This window comes from Hippocampus bargibanti, linkage group LG06, assembly GCF_051943395.1.
Source record: "Hippocampus bargibanti isolate YZ-2025 linkage group LG06, ASM5194339v1, whole genome shotgun sequence".
In the NCBI taxonomy this organism is placed as follows: Eukaryota; Metazoa; Chordata; class Actinopteri; order Syngnathiformes; family Syngnathidae; genus Hippocampus; species Hippocampus bargibanti.
Window position 1 is genome coordinate 19,470,001 of NC_142739.1, and position 19,346 is coordinate 19,489,346.

At 43.4% G+C, this 19,346-nt stretch overlaps 1 protein-coding gene across 4 annotated transcripts in view; it reads right to left on the minus strand.

The window, feature by feature from the left end:
• The window catches only part of LOC148896688 (palmitoyltransferase ZDHHC3-like), a 49,762-nt gene that overhangs the window by 18,293 nt on the left and 12,123 nt on the right, over nucleotides 1-19,346 (minus strand). For all 4 annotated transcript variants that reach the window (XM_088997848.1, XM_088997849.1, XM_088997845.1 and 1 more), the window contains exons 2-5: nucleotides 10,715-11,120; nucleotides 8,460-8,584; nucleotides 7,756-7,852; nucleotides 4,254-4,335 (exon numbers count right to left, since the gene is read on the minus strand). In XM_088997848.1, the coding sequence (XP_088853974.1) occupies nucleotides 4,254-4,335; nucleotides 7,756-7,852; nucleotides 8,460-8,584; nucleotides 10,715-11,050 (640 nt within the window). In that variant the 5' untranslated portion in view covers nucleotides 11,051-11,120. The remainder of the gene's footprint in view (nucleotides 1-4,253; nucleotides 4,336-7,755; nucleotides 7,853-8,459; nucleotides 8,585-10,714; nucleotides 11,121-19,346) is intronic.

A 19,346-nucleotide genomic window follows, 5' to 3' on the forward strand; every position in this document is an offset into this window, starting at 1 on the left:
CGTCTTGTTTATGCTATAAAGAAGGGAAACGTGATCATCAAATGGAATCTTTGGAGATGAATTAACTTTTTCTGATGGTGAAACAACAATTCTTCAACGAACTACCAGTTAAAAATGCTTGAATAGAATGATGGATGTCTGTGTAAGCTCTAAGCTGTACGGGAGTGGTCCAGAATGATGGATGGATTGTAGCTTTTACTCGTGAGCTACTTTTATATCTCTTACAAGTCAGTGACTCAGACCAAACAATACAGTCACTGTACAACACATGACATTCTAACCAAACCTCAAAAGAAGGCTTGTAAATTTCTAAGTGAGGTACCAGGTGTCAATGTTTGTCATGTGCTACATTGGATATTTAAAGGACAACCGACGTCTCTGGACAAGTTGTGTCCATAATTTGTAAAATGGCTTCAAATGACTTCTACTGAGCGTATTTTAAAAAGATTCCACCGCATATAGCTATATTTTACGTTTTAAGACTCGCACTGAACATTCAGGAAGTCTTGTTTTTGAGTTGGTGACGAGTCCGTACGCAACGTCACTAAAGGAACGCCCTCTGACCGAAAAAGACACATTGTAGCAGTCCTTCCATCGCATCAATGTATTTTGCTGTATTGTTTGGTCTGAAAACCTTGTGTTGCACCCAAAAGCCGCCAGAAGAGGGTGTCCAAGCTCCATATACGGAATTTATCAGCCTGTGGCCACAGGAGGTCGCCATTTTGTGCCTCTTTTCTGGTCATCGTTTCTCCCCAATGTTACCTCAAAATGGCATGGAATACATTATTAAATCGATTGCAAACATGTATGCTTTCCTCTTCAGAACTATTTGAATCATATTCATAACTGGAGGTGTAACAAGAAAGCATATTCTCCGAATCTGAAGCCATTGTTTTGATTCTCAAGCAATGCAAGACGTCTTGGCGTGACGTCACAAACTGGGGGCGGGACTTTATGAAAATGCCCAATTCGCAGCTCAATGTTTTGCAGATTTTGGACACTTTAAGGCATTTTTATTGGTGTTTTACATTTGAATAAAAATATACTGCGTGTTTTGGGCATTTTAGATCAAGGTTGTCCAAAGTCGGTCCTCGGGGGCCGCCGTCCTGCCTGTTTCCCAGCTCCCAGGAGCAACGCACCTGATTCAAATCATCAGGACCATTTTGATGCTGCTCATTTGAGCTGATCATTTGAATCAGGTGTTTTGCTCCTGGGAGAGCTGGAAAACAGGCAGGACAGCGGCCCTCGAGGACCGACTTTGGACACCCGTGTTTTAGATGCCATAAAACGTTTTTCTGATGTCAGTTAAGAAACAAAAAAGTGACGTTGGTTGTCATTTAAAGTCCAAACGCCAGCTTTATGAGATGAGAATACAATGAGAAACCATGTACAACAGTATATACTGTGGATGTCTTGGGTTTGTGCTCAATATGTACTTGTGCTTGTGATTGTTGGTCCCATTCAATAAACAGCGGTAGAAGATTCATCGGCGACTGTGGCTCTCTTTGCCCACATGCAAGGGCAAAACAGTAACTCAATATCTTCACTTCATTTGAGCAGCGGACTATCTGAAGATTGTCAGTGACACAAACGTAGGCTCACAACACATACAAAAAAACAATCACGGTATTATTTTTAACACAAACACTCCTAAAGTGGGCTGCTGTACTTGTAAATCTAGGGATCACGTCCATGTACACTTTACACTGATCTGCCCAGTAAATAGTCGACAAGCACTGTATGAAAAATAATCATTGCGGTCTGTGCAGCATTAAGAATTGTTGAAAACTGTTGAACCAAATATTAGCGAAAACCTCAGCCATCCAAATGACTGGTGATGCTCATGGATGTTTCCATTAATGTCTGAGAAGGGGGTGTTGAAAAATACGGAAAAAAATCCCTGTTAAATTAAATGTTTAGCAGCCTCCCCTCTTGTTGAAGAATTTTTGGTGTTTAAATTATTGTAGGTGTGTGTCGATTGTAGTGTAAATATAGAAGTAGATTAAATAGATTTCTTGTCATATATGATTTAATTGGTGATCGAGTATCACAATTTTCAAACTCGCTGATCGACTCCTGATCATATAAAGCCTACTTTCAGATGTCAGGTTAAAAAAGGTTTCCATATTACAATTTAACTTTTCAGTATCAGGATGAGAAGCTAAATATGGATAAAGAAACACCAGACTTTGAATATACACTAGAGCAGGGGTGGGCAAACTTTTTGACTCGCGGGCCGCAATATGTTCTAAAATTTGACAGAGGGGAGCATTTGGAGGGAGCGTTTGGGCCGGAAATACTAAACCTAAAGAATTAAAGGACAACCGACGCCTCCGAACAAGTTATGTCCATAATTTATAAAATCACTTCAAATGAATTCGACTGGGCGTATTTTACAAAGATTCCACAGCATATAGCTATAGTTTACGTTTTAAGACTCGCGCTGAATATTCATGAAGTCTTGTTTTCGAGTTGATGACAATCCCCATGTGACGCCCCTGACCGAGAAAGCGACACACAATGCATTTTGCGGTACTTTGTTTGGTCTGAAAACTTCGTGTTGATCCGTGTTGATGGCAAAATTAGAAGGAAAACACATAATGTGATGGTGAATCGTTGTGTGTTGCACCAAGACTACTATTTGATACTACAGTAAAGTCTCGTTATATCGATATCGATATATCGATAGTCCCGGTTATATCGATACTATTTCTATGCACGCAGAAAATTACATGCAAACAGGGTCGGATATATCGATAGTCCCGGTTATATCGATATTTTTTCGGACTCCCTTGAATATCGATATAACGAGACTTTACTGTATTTGACACAAACTCCCAGCACACAAATCTGCCCATTTCCAACAGAGCTTGGGCGCCATGTTCTGCATTTTCTGGGTGCTACATTGCTGTCATTGACGGCTCAAATTTAGATGGGAGGACTCCTTGAATCAATTGCAAACATTTATGCTTTCCTCTTCAGAACTATTTGAATCATATTCATAACTGGATGAGTAACAAGAAAGCATCTTCTCCGAATCTGAAGCCATTGTTTTGATTCTCGAGCAAGGCAAGACATCTTGGCGTGACGTCACGAACAAGGGGGTGGGACCTTCTGAAACTGGCCATTTCCAGAATCATTTTGAAGTCATTTTTATTGGTGTTTTTCATTTGACTAAAAATATCAGCCTGCGTGTTTTGGGTATTTTAGATGCTATAAAACGTTTTTCTGATGTCAGTAGGAAACAAAAAAAAAAAAAAATGGTGCCGGTTGTCCTTTAAACGTAGTGTGGACAAACCTCATAGCACAGTAAGAACACTACAATCCAATTTATTAACTGTCTTTCAAATGTGAAACATATCCCTGATCAATTAATAAATTTGTCTCAAGGAATATGCAAGATATGGCATTTACAGATTATTTCGCAGATACTGGGAGGAGGAAATGGAAATAGATTAAAATAACATGCACTGTGATTTATGAAGATTGTGTCTGTTTTTATTAAGTTTCAATCGAAGGTGCAAAGTTAAGAAATCAACATGTTTTGAAAAATTGAATCACTTTCAACATTCAAAACATATTATTCCACAATATTCAAGCTCAATAATACCTTAAACTCCGCTAAATCATGGATGGATTGTCCTGACCGCGCGCTCTACAAACTCCCCACGGACACCCTCGCCTTCAGGCGCAAACAGTACACGTCTAACGTCGTCAAGCACACAGACATAGGCTACCTGCAGTTGAAATGTGCATACTCGGCACGGCAGCCAATCAGAAGTCTGCTTCTTTCTTCCGGACTTTCGCAAGTGTTATAAGGTTGTGCATTTGCATATCATTTTCCAAAATAGATGCACAGAACCTCAGCCCAGAAGATTCAAAAGAAGCTAACAACATGTGTGACGCTAAAAAACGTAAATTTATATAAAACCATGACTGTAAAGTGTACGTGAGTTATGAAAGGGGCTTAGTGGCTTGTAGCAAGCAATGCAAACATTGCATTGCGCACCATGGTGACAAATGACTACTGCAGCGCAATCTGCAGCCTTGGACATTTACTGTAAATAAAGCAAGGTAACATTTGTGGTAGGTACAGCCTTAATTAATATAAAAAACTTAATATTTTGTGACGATGGTCTTATCGTGTTTCAAGTTGTGAAAAACGGGGCAGTTCGGCGGGCCGGATTAAAAAGCCTAATGTGGCCCGCGGGCCGTTTGCCCATCCCTGCACTAGACACAAAAGCCATACTTACTTGTCCAATCATCTTCAAAGCAGTACAGAAAATGGAAAACCACCATGAATAGAGCGTGGAGAGAGACAAGTGCAATGTACATCTGAATGAAAAGAAAACAACATTTAAGGAACTAATAAAGTGTCCTTGAGAGTTTTGAAAGGCGCTTATCAATGACATTTATTATTATTACTGTAATAACCACATTTTTCATACACACTGCCTTGCGAAAGTCTGAGTCTCCCGTCAACTTGTTGAAAATAAACAAAGACTGGTTTTCACTGAACCCAGAGTAATAACGGATGGTTAGAGGTATGTGGAAATAAACTTCTGGGTCTGAAATGTTGTCCAGAACGCACAGCCCTGGTGCATATACTGTAAAACAGTGGTCCCTAACCCTTTTTGCGCCATGGACCGGTTTAATGTCAGACAATATTTTCACGGACCGGCGGATAAATACAACAAAATAAACCAATACGACAGGCATGGAAACTGGATGGTATTGTGTGTTAAATGCAGCCTTTTTTTCTTAGAAGTCGTAGGCTCTTCTTCCTTCTCCTCACTGGACCTTTTCCCCTTTGAAAAGAAACTTCCCAAAGACGTTTGTTTGTTACTCATTTTGCGAGTTCACGGTGGGCTAATTTTAGCGGTGCGTATCACGTGACATTGACAAGCGTTTTGACATGCGTCAAGAGTAAGTCATAGACGGATGTAATCTGATAAATTTTTTTCAGTTTTCAAAATAAAACATAGTTAGGACTCAGATAATAAAGCAGAATTTATGTAAATTATTTATTCTTTCTGCGCGGCCCGGTACCAAATGACCCACGGACCGGTATCTGTCCGCGGCCCGGGGGTTGGGACCTCTGTTGTAAAAGACTGGTGTCCAAATCAAGGCCAAAGGGCCAGATCTGACCCACCACATAATTGTATACAGACCGTGAAAGCGAATCAAGCATGTGAAGTTGCATGATTATTGCTAAAGTGGGAACCAAAATTTCAAATGGTCATATGTAATCAACATATTTCAAGCATTTTCTCACGACCAAACCCCTTATTAAATTAATGTAAACGTTTATACAAGTCATAACTTTTGACTTCTGATTTTAAAACTCATTATTCATCTATTTGCTGTGTGCTGTGTATGCAACAAGTGGGAGTGATTTAACATTTCCAATATATAGTTTCACAAAATTCACCATCATAAAGAACCTTTAAAGAACCACCTTTAAAGAACAACCGACGTCTCCGGACAAGTTTTCTCCATAATTTGTAAAATGGCTTAAAATAACTTCTACTGAGCATATTTTACAAAGATTCCACCGCATATAGCTATATTTTACGTTTTAAGACTCGCGCTGAATATTCCGGAAGTCTTGTTTTTGAGTTGGTGACGAGTCCGTACGTGAACGCCACTGAAGGAACGCCCCTGACCGAAAAAAAAGACACATTGTAGCAGTCCCTCCATCACGTCAATGTATTTTGCTGTACAGTGAGACCTCAGCTTACGAACTTAATTGGTTCCCAGACAGAGTGTGTAAGCCAAAAAGTGTGTATCACAAAAAAAATTCCCATAGGAAACCATTAAAATGGGAATAATCCGTTCCCAGGTTTCCATAAAATATACTTTTCAACTAAATAAGCCTTAAAACTACACACAACATACCTTATTCTATGTATAATAAATGTGCTATTGTATTGTAATGAAAGAAATACACTGCACTATATAATAGTCACTTTATTTACATTTGTAATGGTCGTTGATGGCTCTTAATTGACACTTGTTGCTTTCTGACTTGTAAGGTCTTACGAAACTGAGGCATCACATTATCATTCATCATGTTGATAATTCTTAGCCTTTTCTGGATGGAACTGTTCAATAAAAGCCTGGACAAATCAAATCCTCTGTGTTGAGGACCTCATTATGGTCAGCAACAAGCTCCTCGATGTCATCTGCATCCACTTCGAGCCTCGTAGGTGCTGGCAGAGATTTGATTACAACAAAAGGGGCGAGTCCAATGATTCCACGGACGCGGAATAAAACGCGTCATTAGTCACGTAAAAGCATAGACTAAATAACGCCTTTGTGTAAACTTTACACAAAGGCGTTATTTAGTCGAGAAACACGAACGAGGTGTGCGTTTGTGGCGTCACATGTGCACACCACGGCTGTCATGTGAATCTCACCCTGACACATCTCTCACGCTGTGTGTCACTTCCCTGAGAGTAACATTCTTCATTTCCACCATTGCCACCATCCTTCGCCTAAAAGCTTTACGTTGTTGTGTAAACTTTACACAAAGGCGTTATTTAGTCGATGCTTTCACGTGACTAATGACGCCGAAATTGTCACATGCGAGTTGACAGTTGGAGCGGCGCCGCCGCTCGCGACACTTAAATTTCATTTCATTTCAACGAGTCGCTGAAGCTTTACACTGTAAAGCTTTTAGGTGAAGGATGGTGGCAGTGGTGGATGGGGAGAATGTGACGCCACAAACGCCCACCTCGTTCGTGTTTCTCAATGATCTCCTTCTCCTCGACGGTGATTTTATTTTTTGTGTGTTCTCCGGCTGAACACGAGCCTGTGGTGTTTTTTTTCGGTCCCATAATTGTAAAATTATCTGCAAAAAGCTCCTCGGAGGCGATCGACGTGTGAATTCAGAGAGCGGGGGCGTGGAAAGTAGTGCCGGCTGGAGCGCTGTTTGGTCGTGTGCCTCCGCCGAAGATCACGCCGCCACCAGATCTGAAGAGCACTCCGCCAGCCGTGGTGGGTGTGTATCGCGAAAAGTAGTGTGTATTTCAAGGTTTAATTTTCATAAATTTGATGTTCGTAAGACGAAAAGTTCGTAAGATAAGGTGTTCGTAAGCTAAGGTCTCACTGTAAAAAAAAGCCGCCAGAAGAGGGCGACCAAGCTCCATGGAAGGAATTTATCAGCCTGTGGAAACGGGCTGATTAATTCCTCACAGGAGCTTGGTGAACATTTTCTGCCTGTTTTTTGGTGATCCATTTCCCCCCCAATGTTGCCTCAAAATGGCACGGAATAAAATATTTAATCCATTGCAAACATGTATGCTTTCCTCTTCAGAACTATTTGAATCATATTCATAACTGGATGTGTAACAAGAAAGCATATTCTCGGAATCTGAAGCCATTGTTTTGATTCTCCAGCAATGCAAGACGTCTTGGCGTGACGTCACGAACTGGGGGCGGGACTTTCTGAAAATGCCCAATCCGCAGCTCAATTTTTTTGCAGATTTAGGACACTTTAAGTCATTTTTATTGGTGTTTTGCATTTGAATAAAAATATACTGCGTGTTTTGGGTATTGTAGATGCTATAAAACGTTTTTCTGATGTCAGTTAGGAAACAAAAAAGTGACATTGGTGGTCCTTTAAGGGAAAATAACAACAAAATTACTTTTGACACCCCGACAGTAGGATATCACATCATTGCAGAGGGAAAAGAGCAGGACTGTCAAACTACATTAAAACATGAATCTGACATGTCATCATTTCTAACTTACAGTGAACAGGACAAAGTACTTTTGATTGTTCTCTCCTACACAGTTGTTGACCCAGGGACAGTGGTGATCCATCTTCCGTATGCAGCGTTTGCAAACACTAGGAGAGTCCATCAGAGATGTATATGAGAAAGTACATTCAGTGATATGCACCATGTGTATGCGTTATTCATTTTAAATTTATTTGTTTGTTTATTCATGCATATTCGTGAATGTACTACTTATGGTATCGACACAGACACAATGTGTCCAAAAGTTCATTTCAACCTACTAGGTCGAAATAGACAAAGTAAAAAAAAATGTGACACTGGTCACCCAACAGCAGATACTACAGAGCACAGGGAGGCATGAGTTGACTTATTTCCAAGCTCCGCTGCTGTAGAGAGGGTGACATCCAAAGACGCCCAGGGTGCTCTGACTCGTGCCAGCTTTGATAAGATGGTCTTCCTCATGGGGAACACTCCCTATTGGGGTATCGAGCCTAAGGGTAGTTTGAGGAGAAGCAGCAGGGAGCCGAACATGCTCATGAACTTTGGATAATGTGGATGAATTATGAAACCTTTCTTATGGGGTAGAAGGGACAGACAAGGATGGAAGTGCTTTAAAAAGATGAGTGCAAACAGGGACAGAGGATGATGACACAACGGTGCCCAGGGCAGGGAATGGGGGACAGTCCAGCAAAATAGGGTAAAGTGCCCATCCTTTACCTGCAGTGGTGTGCTCGGTCAGGCTTGATGCTACAGCACTTGGGACATTTGTAGACCACCTGTCCTGGTTTCAGCTGAAGACTTTCGATGTATTCCTTCGTCGCATTGCCTTTGGGCACTGCCCCCTGAAAGACACAAAATGCCTTTTAGTTCTGAGGGTTGGATATGTGGTCTGTGTGGGTCAGAGAAATAAAAAAAAAAAACTGTTGTTGAATGTACACAATGATGAACAAAGTCTCGATTCGTGAGACATATCCGTATTTTTGTATATTGTTTCCTCCTTAGCACAAAGAGGTCTTTGTGTAAAAAAAGAACAAATTGGTTTGCCAGTGTTAAGGGGATGAAGTCCCCCCCATGTTCCTAGACGTTATGGACACCCTGCTGACTGTACACTACACTGTAATAATTTTGCAAATGACCTTTGTGTGGGTGGCCATTTACTTGTATGCCTCGAGGGCTCTTGCGAACTCGTGTAGCTCACGCTGAAGAGGTTAAAGCCGCACCAGTTGGTCTGATCACTACTTAAACGGGGAGCCAAAGCATGATCTTTCACTAAATCGTTGTATACAGGAAATGTTGATTTTTTTAAGCAAGTAATCACATGAGCTATTAATGACAAAGAGAAACAATTATTAGGCGGATAAATATATGTGAATGGCACCAGGCACTAAAAAAATATATTAAACTGTACTTTGAAGTACGTCTGTGTAAGCTCTCAGTCGTACAGGAGTGGTCCATCGATGAGAAGGTTTCTTCAGCCGTCATCTGTACAAAAGTGAAGGTTTCGGACGTTTCGCCTCCTATCCAAGAGGCTTCGTCAGCGAACTAAAGTCTGACTGGTCGTATCGGCCCCATTTATATATCCCTAATGTCCAGACCTGGTGGCGCCGGACACAGCTATGATAGGTCCCTACTCTCAGGTTGGGGGGGGGGGGGGGGGACCCCCCCCTTTGTGGCCCCACTGATTGTTCCTACATTCCTGACTAACGATTGGCCTATTACCCCCACTCCCCCCGGTATCACCTTATCAGCATAACGACCCTCATCAGCATTGCGAAAGTTGCCTAACCTGTTTTGCCTGAGCAGGCTATTGTATGAACGATCCAAATTGAACCTCACACCACCAGACCGGTTTAATGAAGGATTTTGTTGTTTTATAAGAATCGCCTCTTTTACCCCCCTTTCAAACCATCTATGTTCTTTCGCTAAGATTTTAACCTCATTGTCGTCAAATGAGTGGTTGCTAGCTTTTAGGTGCAAATGTACTGCCGATTGAGGCCCACTAGTATTATCCCTGCGATGTTGATAAAGTCTTTTTTTTGAGAATTTGTTGAGTCTCCCCAATGTACTGCTCTTTACAATTTTCATTCTTACAATGTATAGAATAAACTACATTACTTTGTTTTTCATTTGGTAGCCTATCTTTTGGATGCACTAATTTTTGCCTTAACGTGTTTATCGGTTTGAAATAAGTAGGAATTTTATGTTGCCAAAGGACTCTGTAATTTTTTAGAAACTCCTGCAATGTACGGTACTGCTACTCCTCTCCTTTTAGAATCTTGAGAATTATTGGTTTCGTTCGCTATTCTTTCTTTCTGACATTTGTTGAATGACCACTGTGGGTACCCACTGAGGGTACCCACAGTGGGGGGGGTCCCGCGCCCCCCCCCCAACCTGAGAGTAGGGACCTATCATAGCTGTGTCCGGCGCCACCAGGTCTGGACATTAGGGATATATAAATGGGGCCGATACGACCAGTCAGACTTTAGTTCGCTGACGAAGCCTCTTGGATAGGAGGCGAAACGTCCGAAACCTTCACTTTTGTACAGATGACGGCTGAAGAAACCTTCTCATCGATGTACTTTGAAGTCCATGTAGTGTTGAAACCTCAAGTCTGGCGGTCTCAAATACTATATCTTATATTTTGTTTTTCGTACTTATTTTTTTCCTTTTTTCTTCCTTTCATAACTTTGCTGCTATGAATTAGACATTTCTCCAATGAGAGACAAAGGTTATCCCGTCTCATCTCACATACATATGTTTTTAAACAATACTCTGAATGCGAACATTACAGATGCCATGAACCTTGACAAGGAGATATCAGTCATTCTAAAGGTTCTAAGACCCAACTACTGTAGTCACACTTGGCTATTAGCAAGGGCTTGGCATCCACAACTTTCTGCAGGTGGGTCCATAATTTCTGGAAGTCACCATTTTGACACAACACAAATCAATTATCTGAGTCAGTCACTTACAGGATCAGTGCACATGGCTCTGAGGTGCGAGGCCAGGGCAAGAAAGGCCAGAGCATTGAACACAGATCCATTGACAATGCTGTACATCAGATTCTTTGTGGGCAGCAGCATTACAAACAGCACCACAAACTCAGCATACAAAACCAGCAGCCATGTAATGACAGCACAAATGATGCCACAGAAGTCTTTAATGAACCACATGGCAGATGCCGTCGAGGAAATGATGACGTCCTTGGAGATGGGAATCCGGTGCTCCGTCTGCAATAAAGTGGTTTCTGCCCAAGCTTGCCCACGGCTCTGCTCCACGTCCCTGCATCTGTGAACTGGGCTCTTCATGCTTCATTGATGCTGGAAAGCAGTTGCTGGTCCCCCTGCACCTTTCGGCTTGAGTAGAGGTCACCACATGCTGGGAAGGAGAAACAGGGTCAGATTCACTCATTGGTCAGATAAGGTTTGACTTTGAACAATGACATTTTTAGGGCCAGTTCTGTCCCGGGCTGCTCGCTGGACTCTCTGGAGAAGGTGGGCAACAGACGGACGCTAGCTAAACTAAAAGCTATGATGGACAGCCCCTCCCACGCCCTCCTGCCCACCCGACAGCACTGGGTAGCAGCTCCTTCAGCCAGAGACTGTTACACCCACGCTGCAAGAAGGAGAGGTACCACCGTTCGTTCCTACCGGTGGCCTGACTGCTGTCAGGCTTCGCAATTCTCAATAATCACATGTCAAAAAAAAACTGGACACTTGACACTTGTACTGTAAATATGGGTTGATGCAATACAGCTACATATATCAACATGCCTTTCTTGATACTTGCACTATGTACAGTTTTTTATGAAACATTTTGCACATTTACAGTATACAGTTGACATTATTTTACTATGCTTAGAATATCTTGTTTTCTATTCCCCACCCATCCCCCTTTCAAATTGCTGCTGTGGACTGCAAATTTCCCTATTGTGGGACGAATAAAGGTTTTCTGATTCTGATAGGATGTCTTGTCGTCATTATCTCACGTTTTAAAAACAGCCCTTGGCCACATCCAGTGTGATCTCAGTAGTGTCCAACTAAAATATATCAGTCATGGTGTGCATGTGTGTGTGTATGCACGCAACGTGCACGCGCGCTCACACACACACACACACACACACACACACACACACACACACACACACACACACACACACACAACTTTTCAACTTACGAACGTCAAATTTATGAAAATTAAAACTTATAATAAGCACTATTTTCATAATACACACCCACCACGGCTGGTCCATCAAGCACACGACCGAACAGCGCTCCAGCCGGCACTACTTTCCACACCCCCTCTCTCTGAATTCACACGTCCATCGCCTCCAAGGAGCTTTTTGCAGGTAATTTTACTATTATGGAACCGGAAAATAAACCCCACAGGCTTGTGTTCAGCCTCAGTTCAAATGTGGTGCGTTACTATGAATAAATTGAAGAAACTACCAGCCGTACACGTCTACTCTGCTCTGTTTATTTGTCATTCAAGACTTGGGGTGTGTTCAGGTTCGAGAATAGCGCGCGACTTCTTATGACTCTAGGCTGTTTGGAAAGCATTGTCTAACTGAATGAGCAGGGACAAACACTTGCCAACGTTTCTGTGTTGCTACACTTGAACACACACCGTCAAGATGCGATAGAAGAGATTGTGATTGGCTAAAGCGTAGAGTTTTCACACACAACGGAACAGCGTCAATAGTCACGCTAAATTGTCACGTGCGAGTTGACAGCTGGGGTGGGGCCGCCACTCGCGAGACTTCAATTTCATTTCATTTCAACGAGTCACTGTCACCTCACCAGTGACATGATTATGACGAAAGCGCATCACTGTGTCTTGTGCTGGCAAATCCAACAGTTTGCTTTGCACGAGGTGAGTTTGTTACTTTCCGGTTTCCGATCATGTGTGCCATTTTATTCGCCCCACCCGCCTTCTTTTGTCGCGTTTTATTCCGCGTCCGTGGAATCATCGGACTCGCGCCTTTTGTTGTAATAAAATCTCTGCCAGCACCTACGGGACTCGAAGTGAATGCAGATGACATCGAGAAGCTTGTTGTTGACCATAATGAGGTCATCAACACAGAGAATTTGATTTGCCTTCAAGAGGACAAGCAGAAGCAGGCCATTCAGTAGTTGAAGTCCAGGCTTTTATTGAACAGTTCCATCCAGAAAAGGCTATGAGAATCATCAATATGATGAATGATAATGTGATGCCTCAGTTTCGTAAGACCTTACAAGTCAGAAAGCAACAGGTGTCAATTAAGAGCCATCAATGACCATCACAAATGTAAATAAAGCGACTTTATTATACAGTGCAGTGTATTTCTTTCATTACAATATAATAGCACATTTATTATACATAGGATAAGGTAGGTAGGATAAGGATAAGGTAGTTTTAAGGCTTAGTTGAAAAGTATATTTTATGGACACCCGGGAACGGATTATTCCCATTTGAATGGTTTCCTATCGGATTTTTTTTTAGATACACACTTTTCGCCTTACACAATCTGTCTGGGAACCAATTAAGTTCGTAAATTGAGGTCTCACTGTATTGGAGGAAATTAAGTCACATATCATTTACATTCAGCAAAATTTGGCTGACATTGAAAGCCACATAAAAATACATTAACTTTAATAAAAATTGATTCAGCAATTAAAAGAAATCACAGAATACAGATAATGATGGATGCATATCAAGTAGGGAAAAAAATAATGTTGTTGTGCGTGGTGTGGAACAGATACGGATTGTTTTTCAGCATTTTTGGCCATAACATTCATCAAGAAGGAGACTGGGCTGAGCGGTTGCGCCTTTTCGGCAGCATGAATATACCAGTACTGTTTTTGAATGGGAGGAATGCTGGTGCCATTTGACTGTCATCGCTGGACCGCCCTGGGGCCATTGTGCTTTTTTGCGCCTGTAATGGGCAGCATCTTCACAGCCACGCTTTGTTCAGCGGAAAGGTCGGTGCTGTTGGACAGTCTGCATGCATGCATAGCTTGAGGAGCCCGCGATAAGAAGGAGCGTCAGCGCAGAGCGCCGATGCGTATGTGGAACTGTTGCGGCTTGGAATTGAAGCGGATTTATGTGGGACAAGAGATGTGAGACAATCTCTTTTCGGCAATGGATGCTACAGCTGCGTGTTTGCTTTCAATATTTAGCTTGTAGTCGACGTGCACGTTCCACCATGATGTCCCTGATCCCCTGGTGAAGAGACGCTTTGATCCTCTCCTCTTTCATCTGGAACTGCTTCGTATAACAAAGAGGATACAGAAAGTGCTTGAGAATGAATGACTCGCTGTGTCTTTGTGTTGTCATGTTATTTGTTATTTAGTTTTTTTGTTCTTTTGACTTCAAGACGGCGCCACGAGAGTGGCTGCCTTTCCAGCAGCTCCTATGTTTTGCTTTTCTACTTTCATTTCTTTCAGAACTTTGCTGGTGTGAAATGTAAATTTCTCCACTGCAAGACTTCTTTTCCTTTCGGCTTTTTTTCGGCCTTCGGGGGTCGCCACATCGAATCAATGTCCTCCATCTAACCCGCTTTTGTGCATCCTGTTCTCTCACACCAGATACCTTCATGTCCTCTTTGACCACATCCATAAACCTCCTCTTCGGTTTTCCTCTCGGTCTCCTGCCTGGCATTTCAAGGCTCAGCATCCTTCTCCCGATATAGTCACTCTCTCTCCAGTGGACATGTCCAAACCATCTCAGTCTGGCCTCTCTGACATTCTCTCCAAAGCCTCTAATATGAGTTGTCCCTCTAATGTACTCATTCCTGCTCCTATCCAACCTGGTCACTCCCAAAGAAAACCTCAACATCTTCAGCTCTGCTACCTCCAGCTCTGCTTTCTGTCTTTTCGTCAGTGGCACTGTCTCCAGTCCAAATATCATGGCTGGTCTCACCACAGTTTTATACACTTTTCCTCTCATCCTCGCTGAAACCATCCTATCACACATCACACCTGACATTTTTCTCCAGCCACTCCAGCCTGCCTGGACACGCTTCTTCACCTCTTTTCCACACTCTCCATTGCTCTGGACAGTTGACCCCAAGTACTTAAAATCTTCCACCTTTTTTATTTCTTCTCCCTCTAGCATCACTCTTGCACTTGGATCACTCTCATTCACACACATATATTCCGTCTTGCTGCGACTGATCTTCATTCCTCTCATTTCCAGGGCATATCTCCACATCTCTAGTTTCTTCGCCACCTGTTCCCCGTTCTCGCTACAGATCACAATGTCATCTGCAAACATCATGGTCCAAGGAGATTCTTGTCTATCATCGTCTGTCAGCCTGTCCATCACCATAGCAACTAAGAAGGGGTTCAGAGCTGACCCCTGGTGGAGTCCCACCTCCACCTTGAATTCCTCCGTCACACCGACAGCACACCTCACAACTGTCTTACAGTCATGACACATGTCTTGCACCGCTCTGACATACTTTTCTGTCACTCCAGACTTCCTCATGCAATGCCACAGCTCTTCTCTGGGCACCCTGTCGTACGCTATCTCCAGATCTACAAAGACACAATGACTAATAAAGGCAAATCCAATCCAATAATACATTTCATTTATAAGCGCCTTTCAAATAAATTAATCTCATCCCTTTACAAAGGGCTCCTGTTGAATAGGGTTAACTCAACTCTGTACATAAAAGCAAAATGGGAAATGGTCAAATGTGTGCAGAATACAATAATCAACAACTACTTTGAGACATTGGTGAGAATTTGTTTGGAAGAATATCTTAAGATTTTTTTACGACCCAGAAGATGAGCGGGAAATATAAACCAGACAGAACAAGTGCTGGCGGCGATGTGGACAGGAAAGAAATGTAGATCACGCACACATATTTTGGTAATGTAAAAAGTTGAAAGGTTATTGGGAAGAGGTTTGGAGAGAACTGAGGAAGATAATTGGCTACGCAATACCAAAGACTGACTTGGTGATGTATCTAGGTAACATAAATCAAGAAAACATGCAAACAAGAGATGAGGACTTGATAAAAGTGTTGCTGATAGCTAGCAAGAAAGCCACAGCAAGAAAATGGTTTAAAACTGACCCACCAATAATGGAAGAGATATTGGAGTTGGATAGATTCACAGACATATTGAGTCCAAGTAGGGAAATTTAAAACAAGATGGGAAAAATGGGATTAATATAAAAAACAAGCAAATGAATGAACGACTGACACCACAAATCAGAGTCAAGATAGCTCACGAATGTAAATCCAAAAAAAGGTTAAACTTGTCACGATTGATCACCTTTTTTTCCTTTATTGTTATTGTGTTTTTATTTTTGTTGATGGGTTTATTGGTTGTTTTCCTTGATGAATAATTTGCAGTTACAAAAGGATGTTGTTATACAAATTGGACACAATGCATTCTGTATTCAAATGTCCAATTTCAAATCTTAAATGTTGTAAAAATAATCAAGATGCAAGTTACAAAAAATACATTAACTTTGAAAAAACCAAAGTCTCCACGACTCTAAAAACAATAAATAATAAGAATACGTATTGAAACTTGGGTTGAATATTTTCACGCCCGTTGAGGGTTTATACTTCCGCGAAATCCATCCGGGTCGCCCTGGGGACGTGTTGTTTTCGGCGACAGTCGGTTTGAAAACATGCCATGGTAACTGTCGCCTGTAAATCGGAGTCTGCGAAAAATCCGTCACAAAAAAGCTACATTTCTTTGAATGACCAAAATCACACCACAAAAAGGTAAACACCGGCATCTCTAGAGCTTCCACATTTACAGTTGTATGAGGTTGTGGCGGGCACCAGGACCAGGCATCTCAGCCAGCAGGTGCACGGGAGGGGGCGGGTTTATGTCACATATATATCACTGCATTTTCTGTTTGAGTTAGATCCACTTGTTAGCTGTTGGAATAAACACATCTCCACATTCAGTCGTGTGTGCTCTTTCCTCAACGGCTACACTGGTGACCCCGACGTTAGAAATGTTCATGGCAACAGACGAAGATGTGTCTTCTACGGCCATGTCGCCACGCCCGGCGCCCAAACTCGCAGCTGCCGCCTACGCCGCGAAGTTGCTCGAGTTCTGGTACAGCGACCCGGCTTCGTGGTTCCAGCATGTGGAAGCGCTTTTCCACCTATGAGGCATCATGACAGATGAGCCAAAATATTACATGGTCGTGGCGTCTCTCAACGAGCAGACTACTCATCGTGTGCTGCCGCTCTTACGCGCGCCTCTACAGAGCGAGAAATACGCGACGCTCAAACAACTGCTGATCGAAGGTTCACGTTATCGGCCTCTGAGAGAGCAGACAGACTTCTTTCCCTTCCCGGACTCGGCGACGGAACAGCAGTGCATCTCATGGACAATACGCTGTCGCTCTTAAGTTCAGATGGCCGGATTCCTTTTCCCCCATATATTCCTCCGTCAGCTACCAGCCTCATCGTGCACCGCGCTAGCTAACTGAACGTGCTTAGCCACCGGCGACTATCAAGGAGGTTTAGCTGAAGATGCGGATCGAGTGCTTCTGGCGACACGGCGGTTCGCCGTGCAAAGCGTGACGGCCGAACCCCTCGGTGAACGGGCATCAAGCATCAATCCGACCGTCGTGGCAGGAGTGGTGGCCAACTTTGGCTCCAGGTCAGTGACTGTGCGCTTCCACGGACGGGAATTCAAGTGGAACCTTATTGTTGCCTCGATCACAGTTCCGATAATCGGCGCTGATTTTTTATGTGCTCACGTACTACTTGTGGACATTCTTATAAAACAACAAAATCCTTCATTAAACCGGTCTGGTGGTGTGAGGTTCAATTTGGATCGTTCATACAATAGCCTGCTCAGGCAAAACAGGTTAGGCAACTTTCGCAATGCTGATGAGGGTCGTTATGCTGATGAGGTGATACCGGGGGGAGTGGGTGTAATAGGCCAATCGTTAGTCAGGAATGTAGGAACAATCAGTGGGGCCACAGGGGGGGGTCCCGCGCCTCCCCCAACCTGAGAGTAGGGACCTATCATAGCTGTGTCCGGCGCCACCAGGTCTGGACATTAGGGATATATAAATGGGGCCGATACGACCAGTCAGACTTTAGTTCGCTGACGAAGCCTCTTGGATAGGAGGCGAAACGTCCGAAACCTTCACTTTTGTACAGATGACGGCTGAAGAAACCTTCTCATCGATACTTGTGGACATTGCTAACCGTCGTTTGATTAACGCCATCTCTTTCGCGACTTTCCCGTGTGGGGCTGGAGGGCTCGGAGCGTTAAGACACGCAAATTATTTAACACCAGGTAACGTTTACGAACGTCTGCTGACGATTTCCCGTCGTTAACTACCCCCACCTTTTCCAATTTCAATACGAAACACGGGGTAGAGCATTTCATCCCCACGGTCGGCCCGCCAGTTTTTGCCCGCGCTCGTCGCCTCGACGCAGCCAAATTGCCAATGGCGAAAGGGGAGTACGCGACGATGGAGCGCTTGGGCATCGTGAGGCGTTCCAATAGCCCGTGCGCCTCACCATTACACATGGTGCCCAAAAGTGACGGTTCTTGGCGGCCGTGTGGTGATTTTCATTGGCTTAATAACATAACCAAACATGACCGTTACCCCATCCCGCACATTCAAGATTTTTCCGCACGTTTGACCGGCGCCGTGATCTTTTCTAAAGTAGATTTAGTCTTATCACCAGGTGCCGGTACGGGCAGAGGATGTGCCAAAAACTGCGGTGATAACCCCCTTTGGCCTCTTTGAATTTCTCCGCATGCGTTTTGGGCTGAAGGGGGCGGCACAGACCTTTCAAAGACTGATGGACTCAGTCTTGCGAGGCCTTGATTTTGTATTTGTTTATCTAGATCAGGGGTCACCAAATTACGGCCCGCGGGCCGTATTCGGCCCGTCATCACATTTGGCCCGGCCCCCTGAACAATACCAGAGATGCTAAAACAGTGTTATTTGTTTCCTGACTTTTTTCTGTAAAGAACATGGAAAGGGTTATTTGGTTATGTGTGGCTTTCTGGAAAACAATTTTTTTAAGCTCCCCTACGATCGTCACACTTTTTCTGTTACAAACTGACACCGGCCCCCCATCACAGAAGGGAAAGGTTATGTGGCCCTCACAGGAAAAAGTTTGGGGACCCCTTGATCTAGATGACATCCTTGTGGCTAGCCCTTCACCGGAGGAACACCTGTCGCACTTAACTAAGGTTTTCAAGCGTCTTGATTCACACTGCCTTATCGTTAACCCTGTGAAGTGCCAATTTGGTCTGTCCAGGATCGATTTCTTGGGGCACCGCATTTCTCCACAGGGCGCCTTCCCCTTTCCCGCCAAAGTGCAGGCAGCGGTGGATTTTCGCCGCCCGGCCACAGTTAAGACTCTGCATGAGTTTTTGGGCATGATCACTTTTTCCAACCGGTTTCTTCCTCACGCAGCCGGCCTCCTTCAACCCCTCTACGGCGCCTTGAGAAAAAAGAAGGCTAATGACGCCGTCGAGTGGGCCCCGCAACGAGCACAGTCCTTTCAACAAGCAAATGATGCGTCAGATGTTGCCGTAGGGGCGGTGGTTGAGCAGCTTGTGGAGAACGAATGGCAGCCCCTTGCATTTTTCAGTCGGAAGCTGCAAGATAACAAAC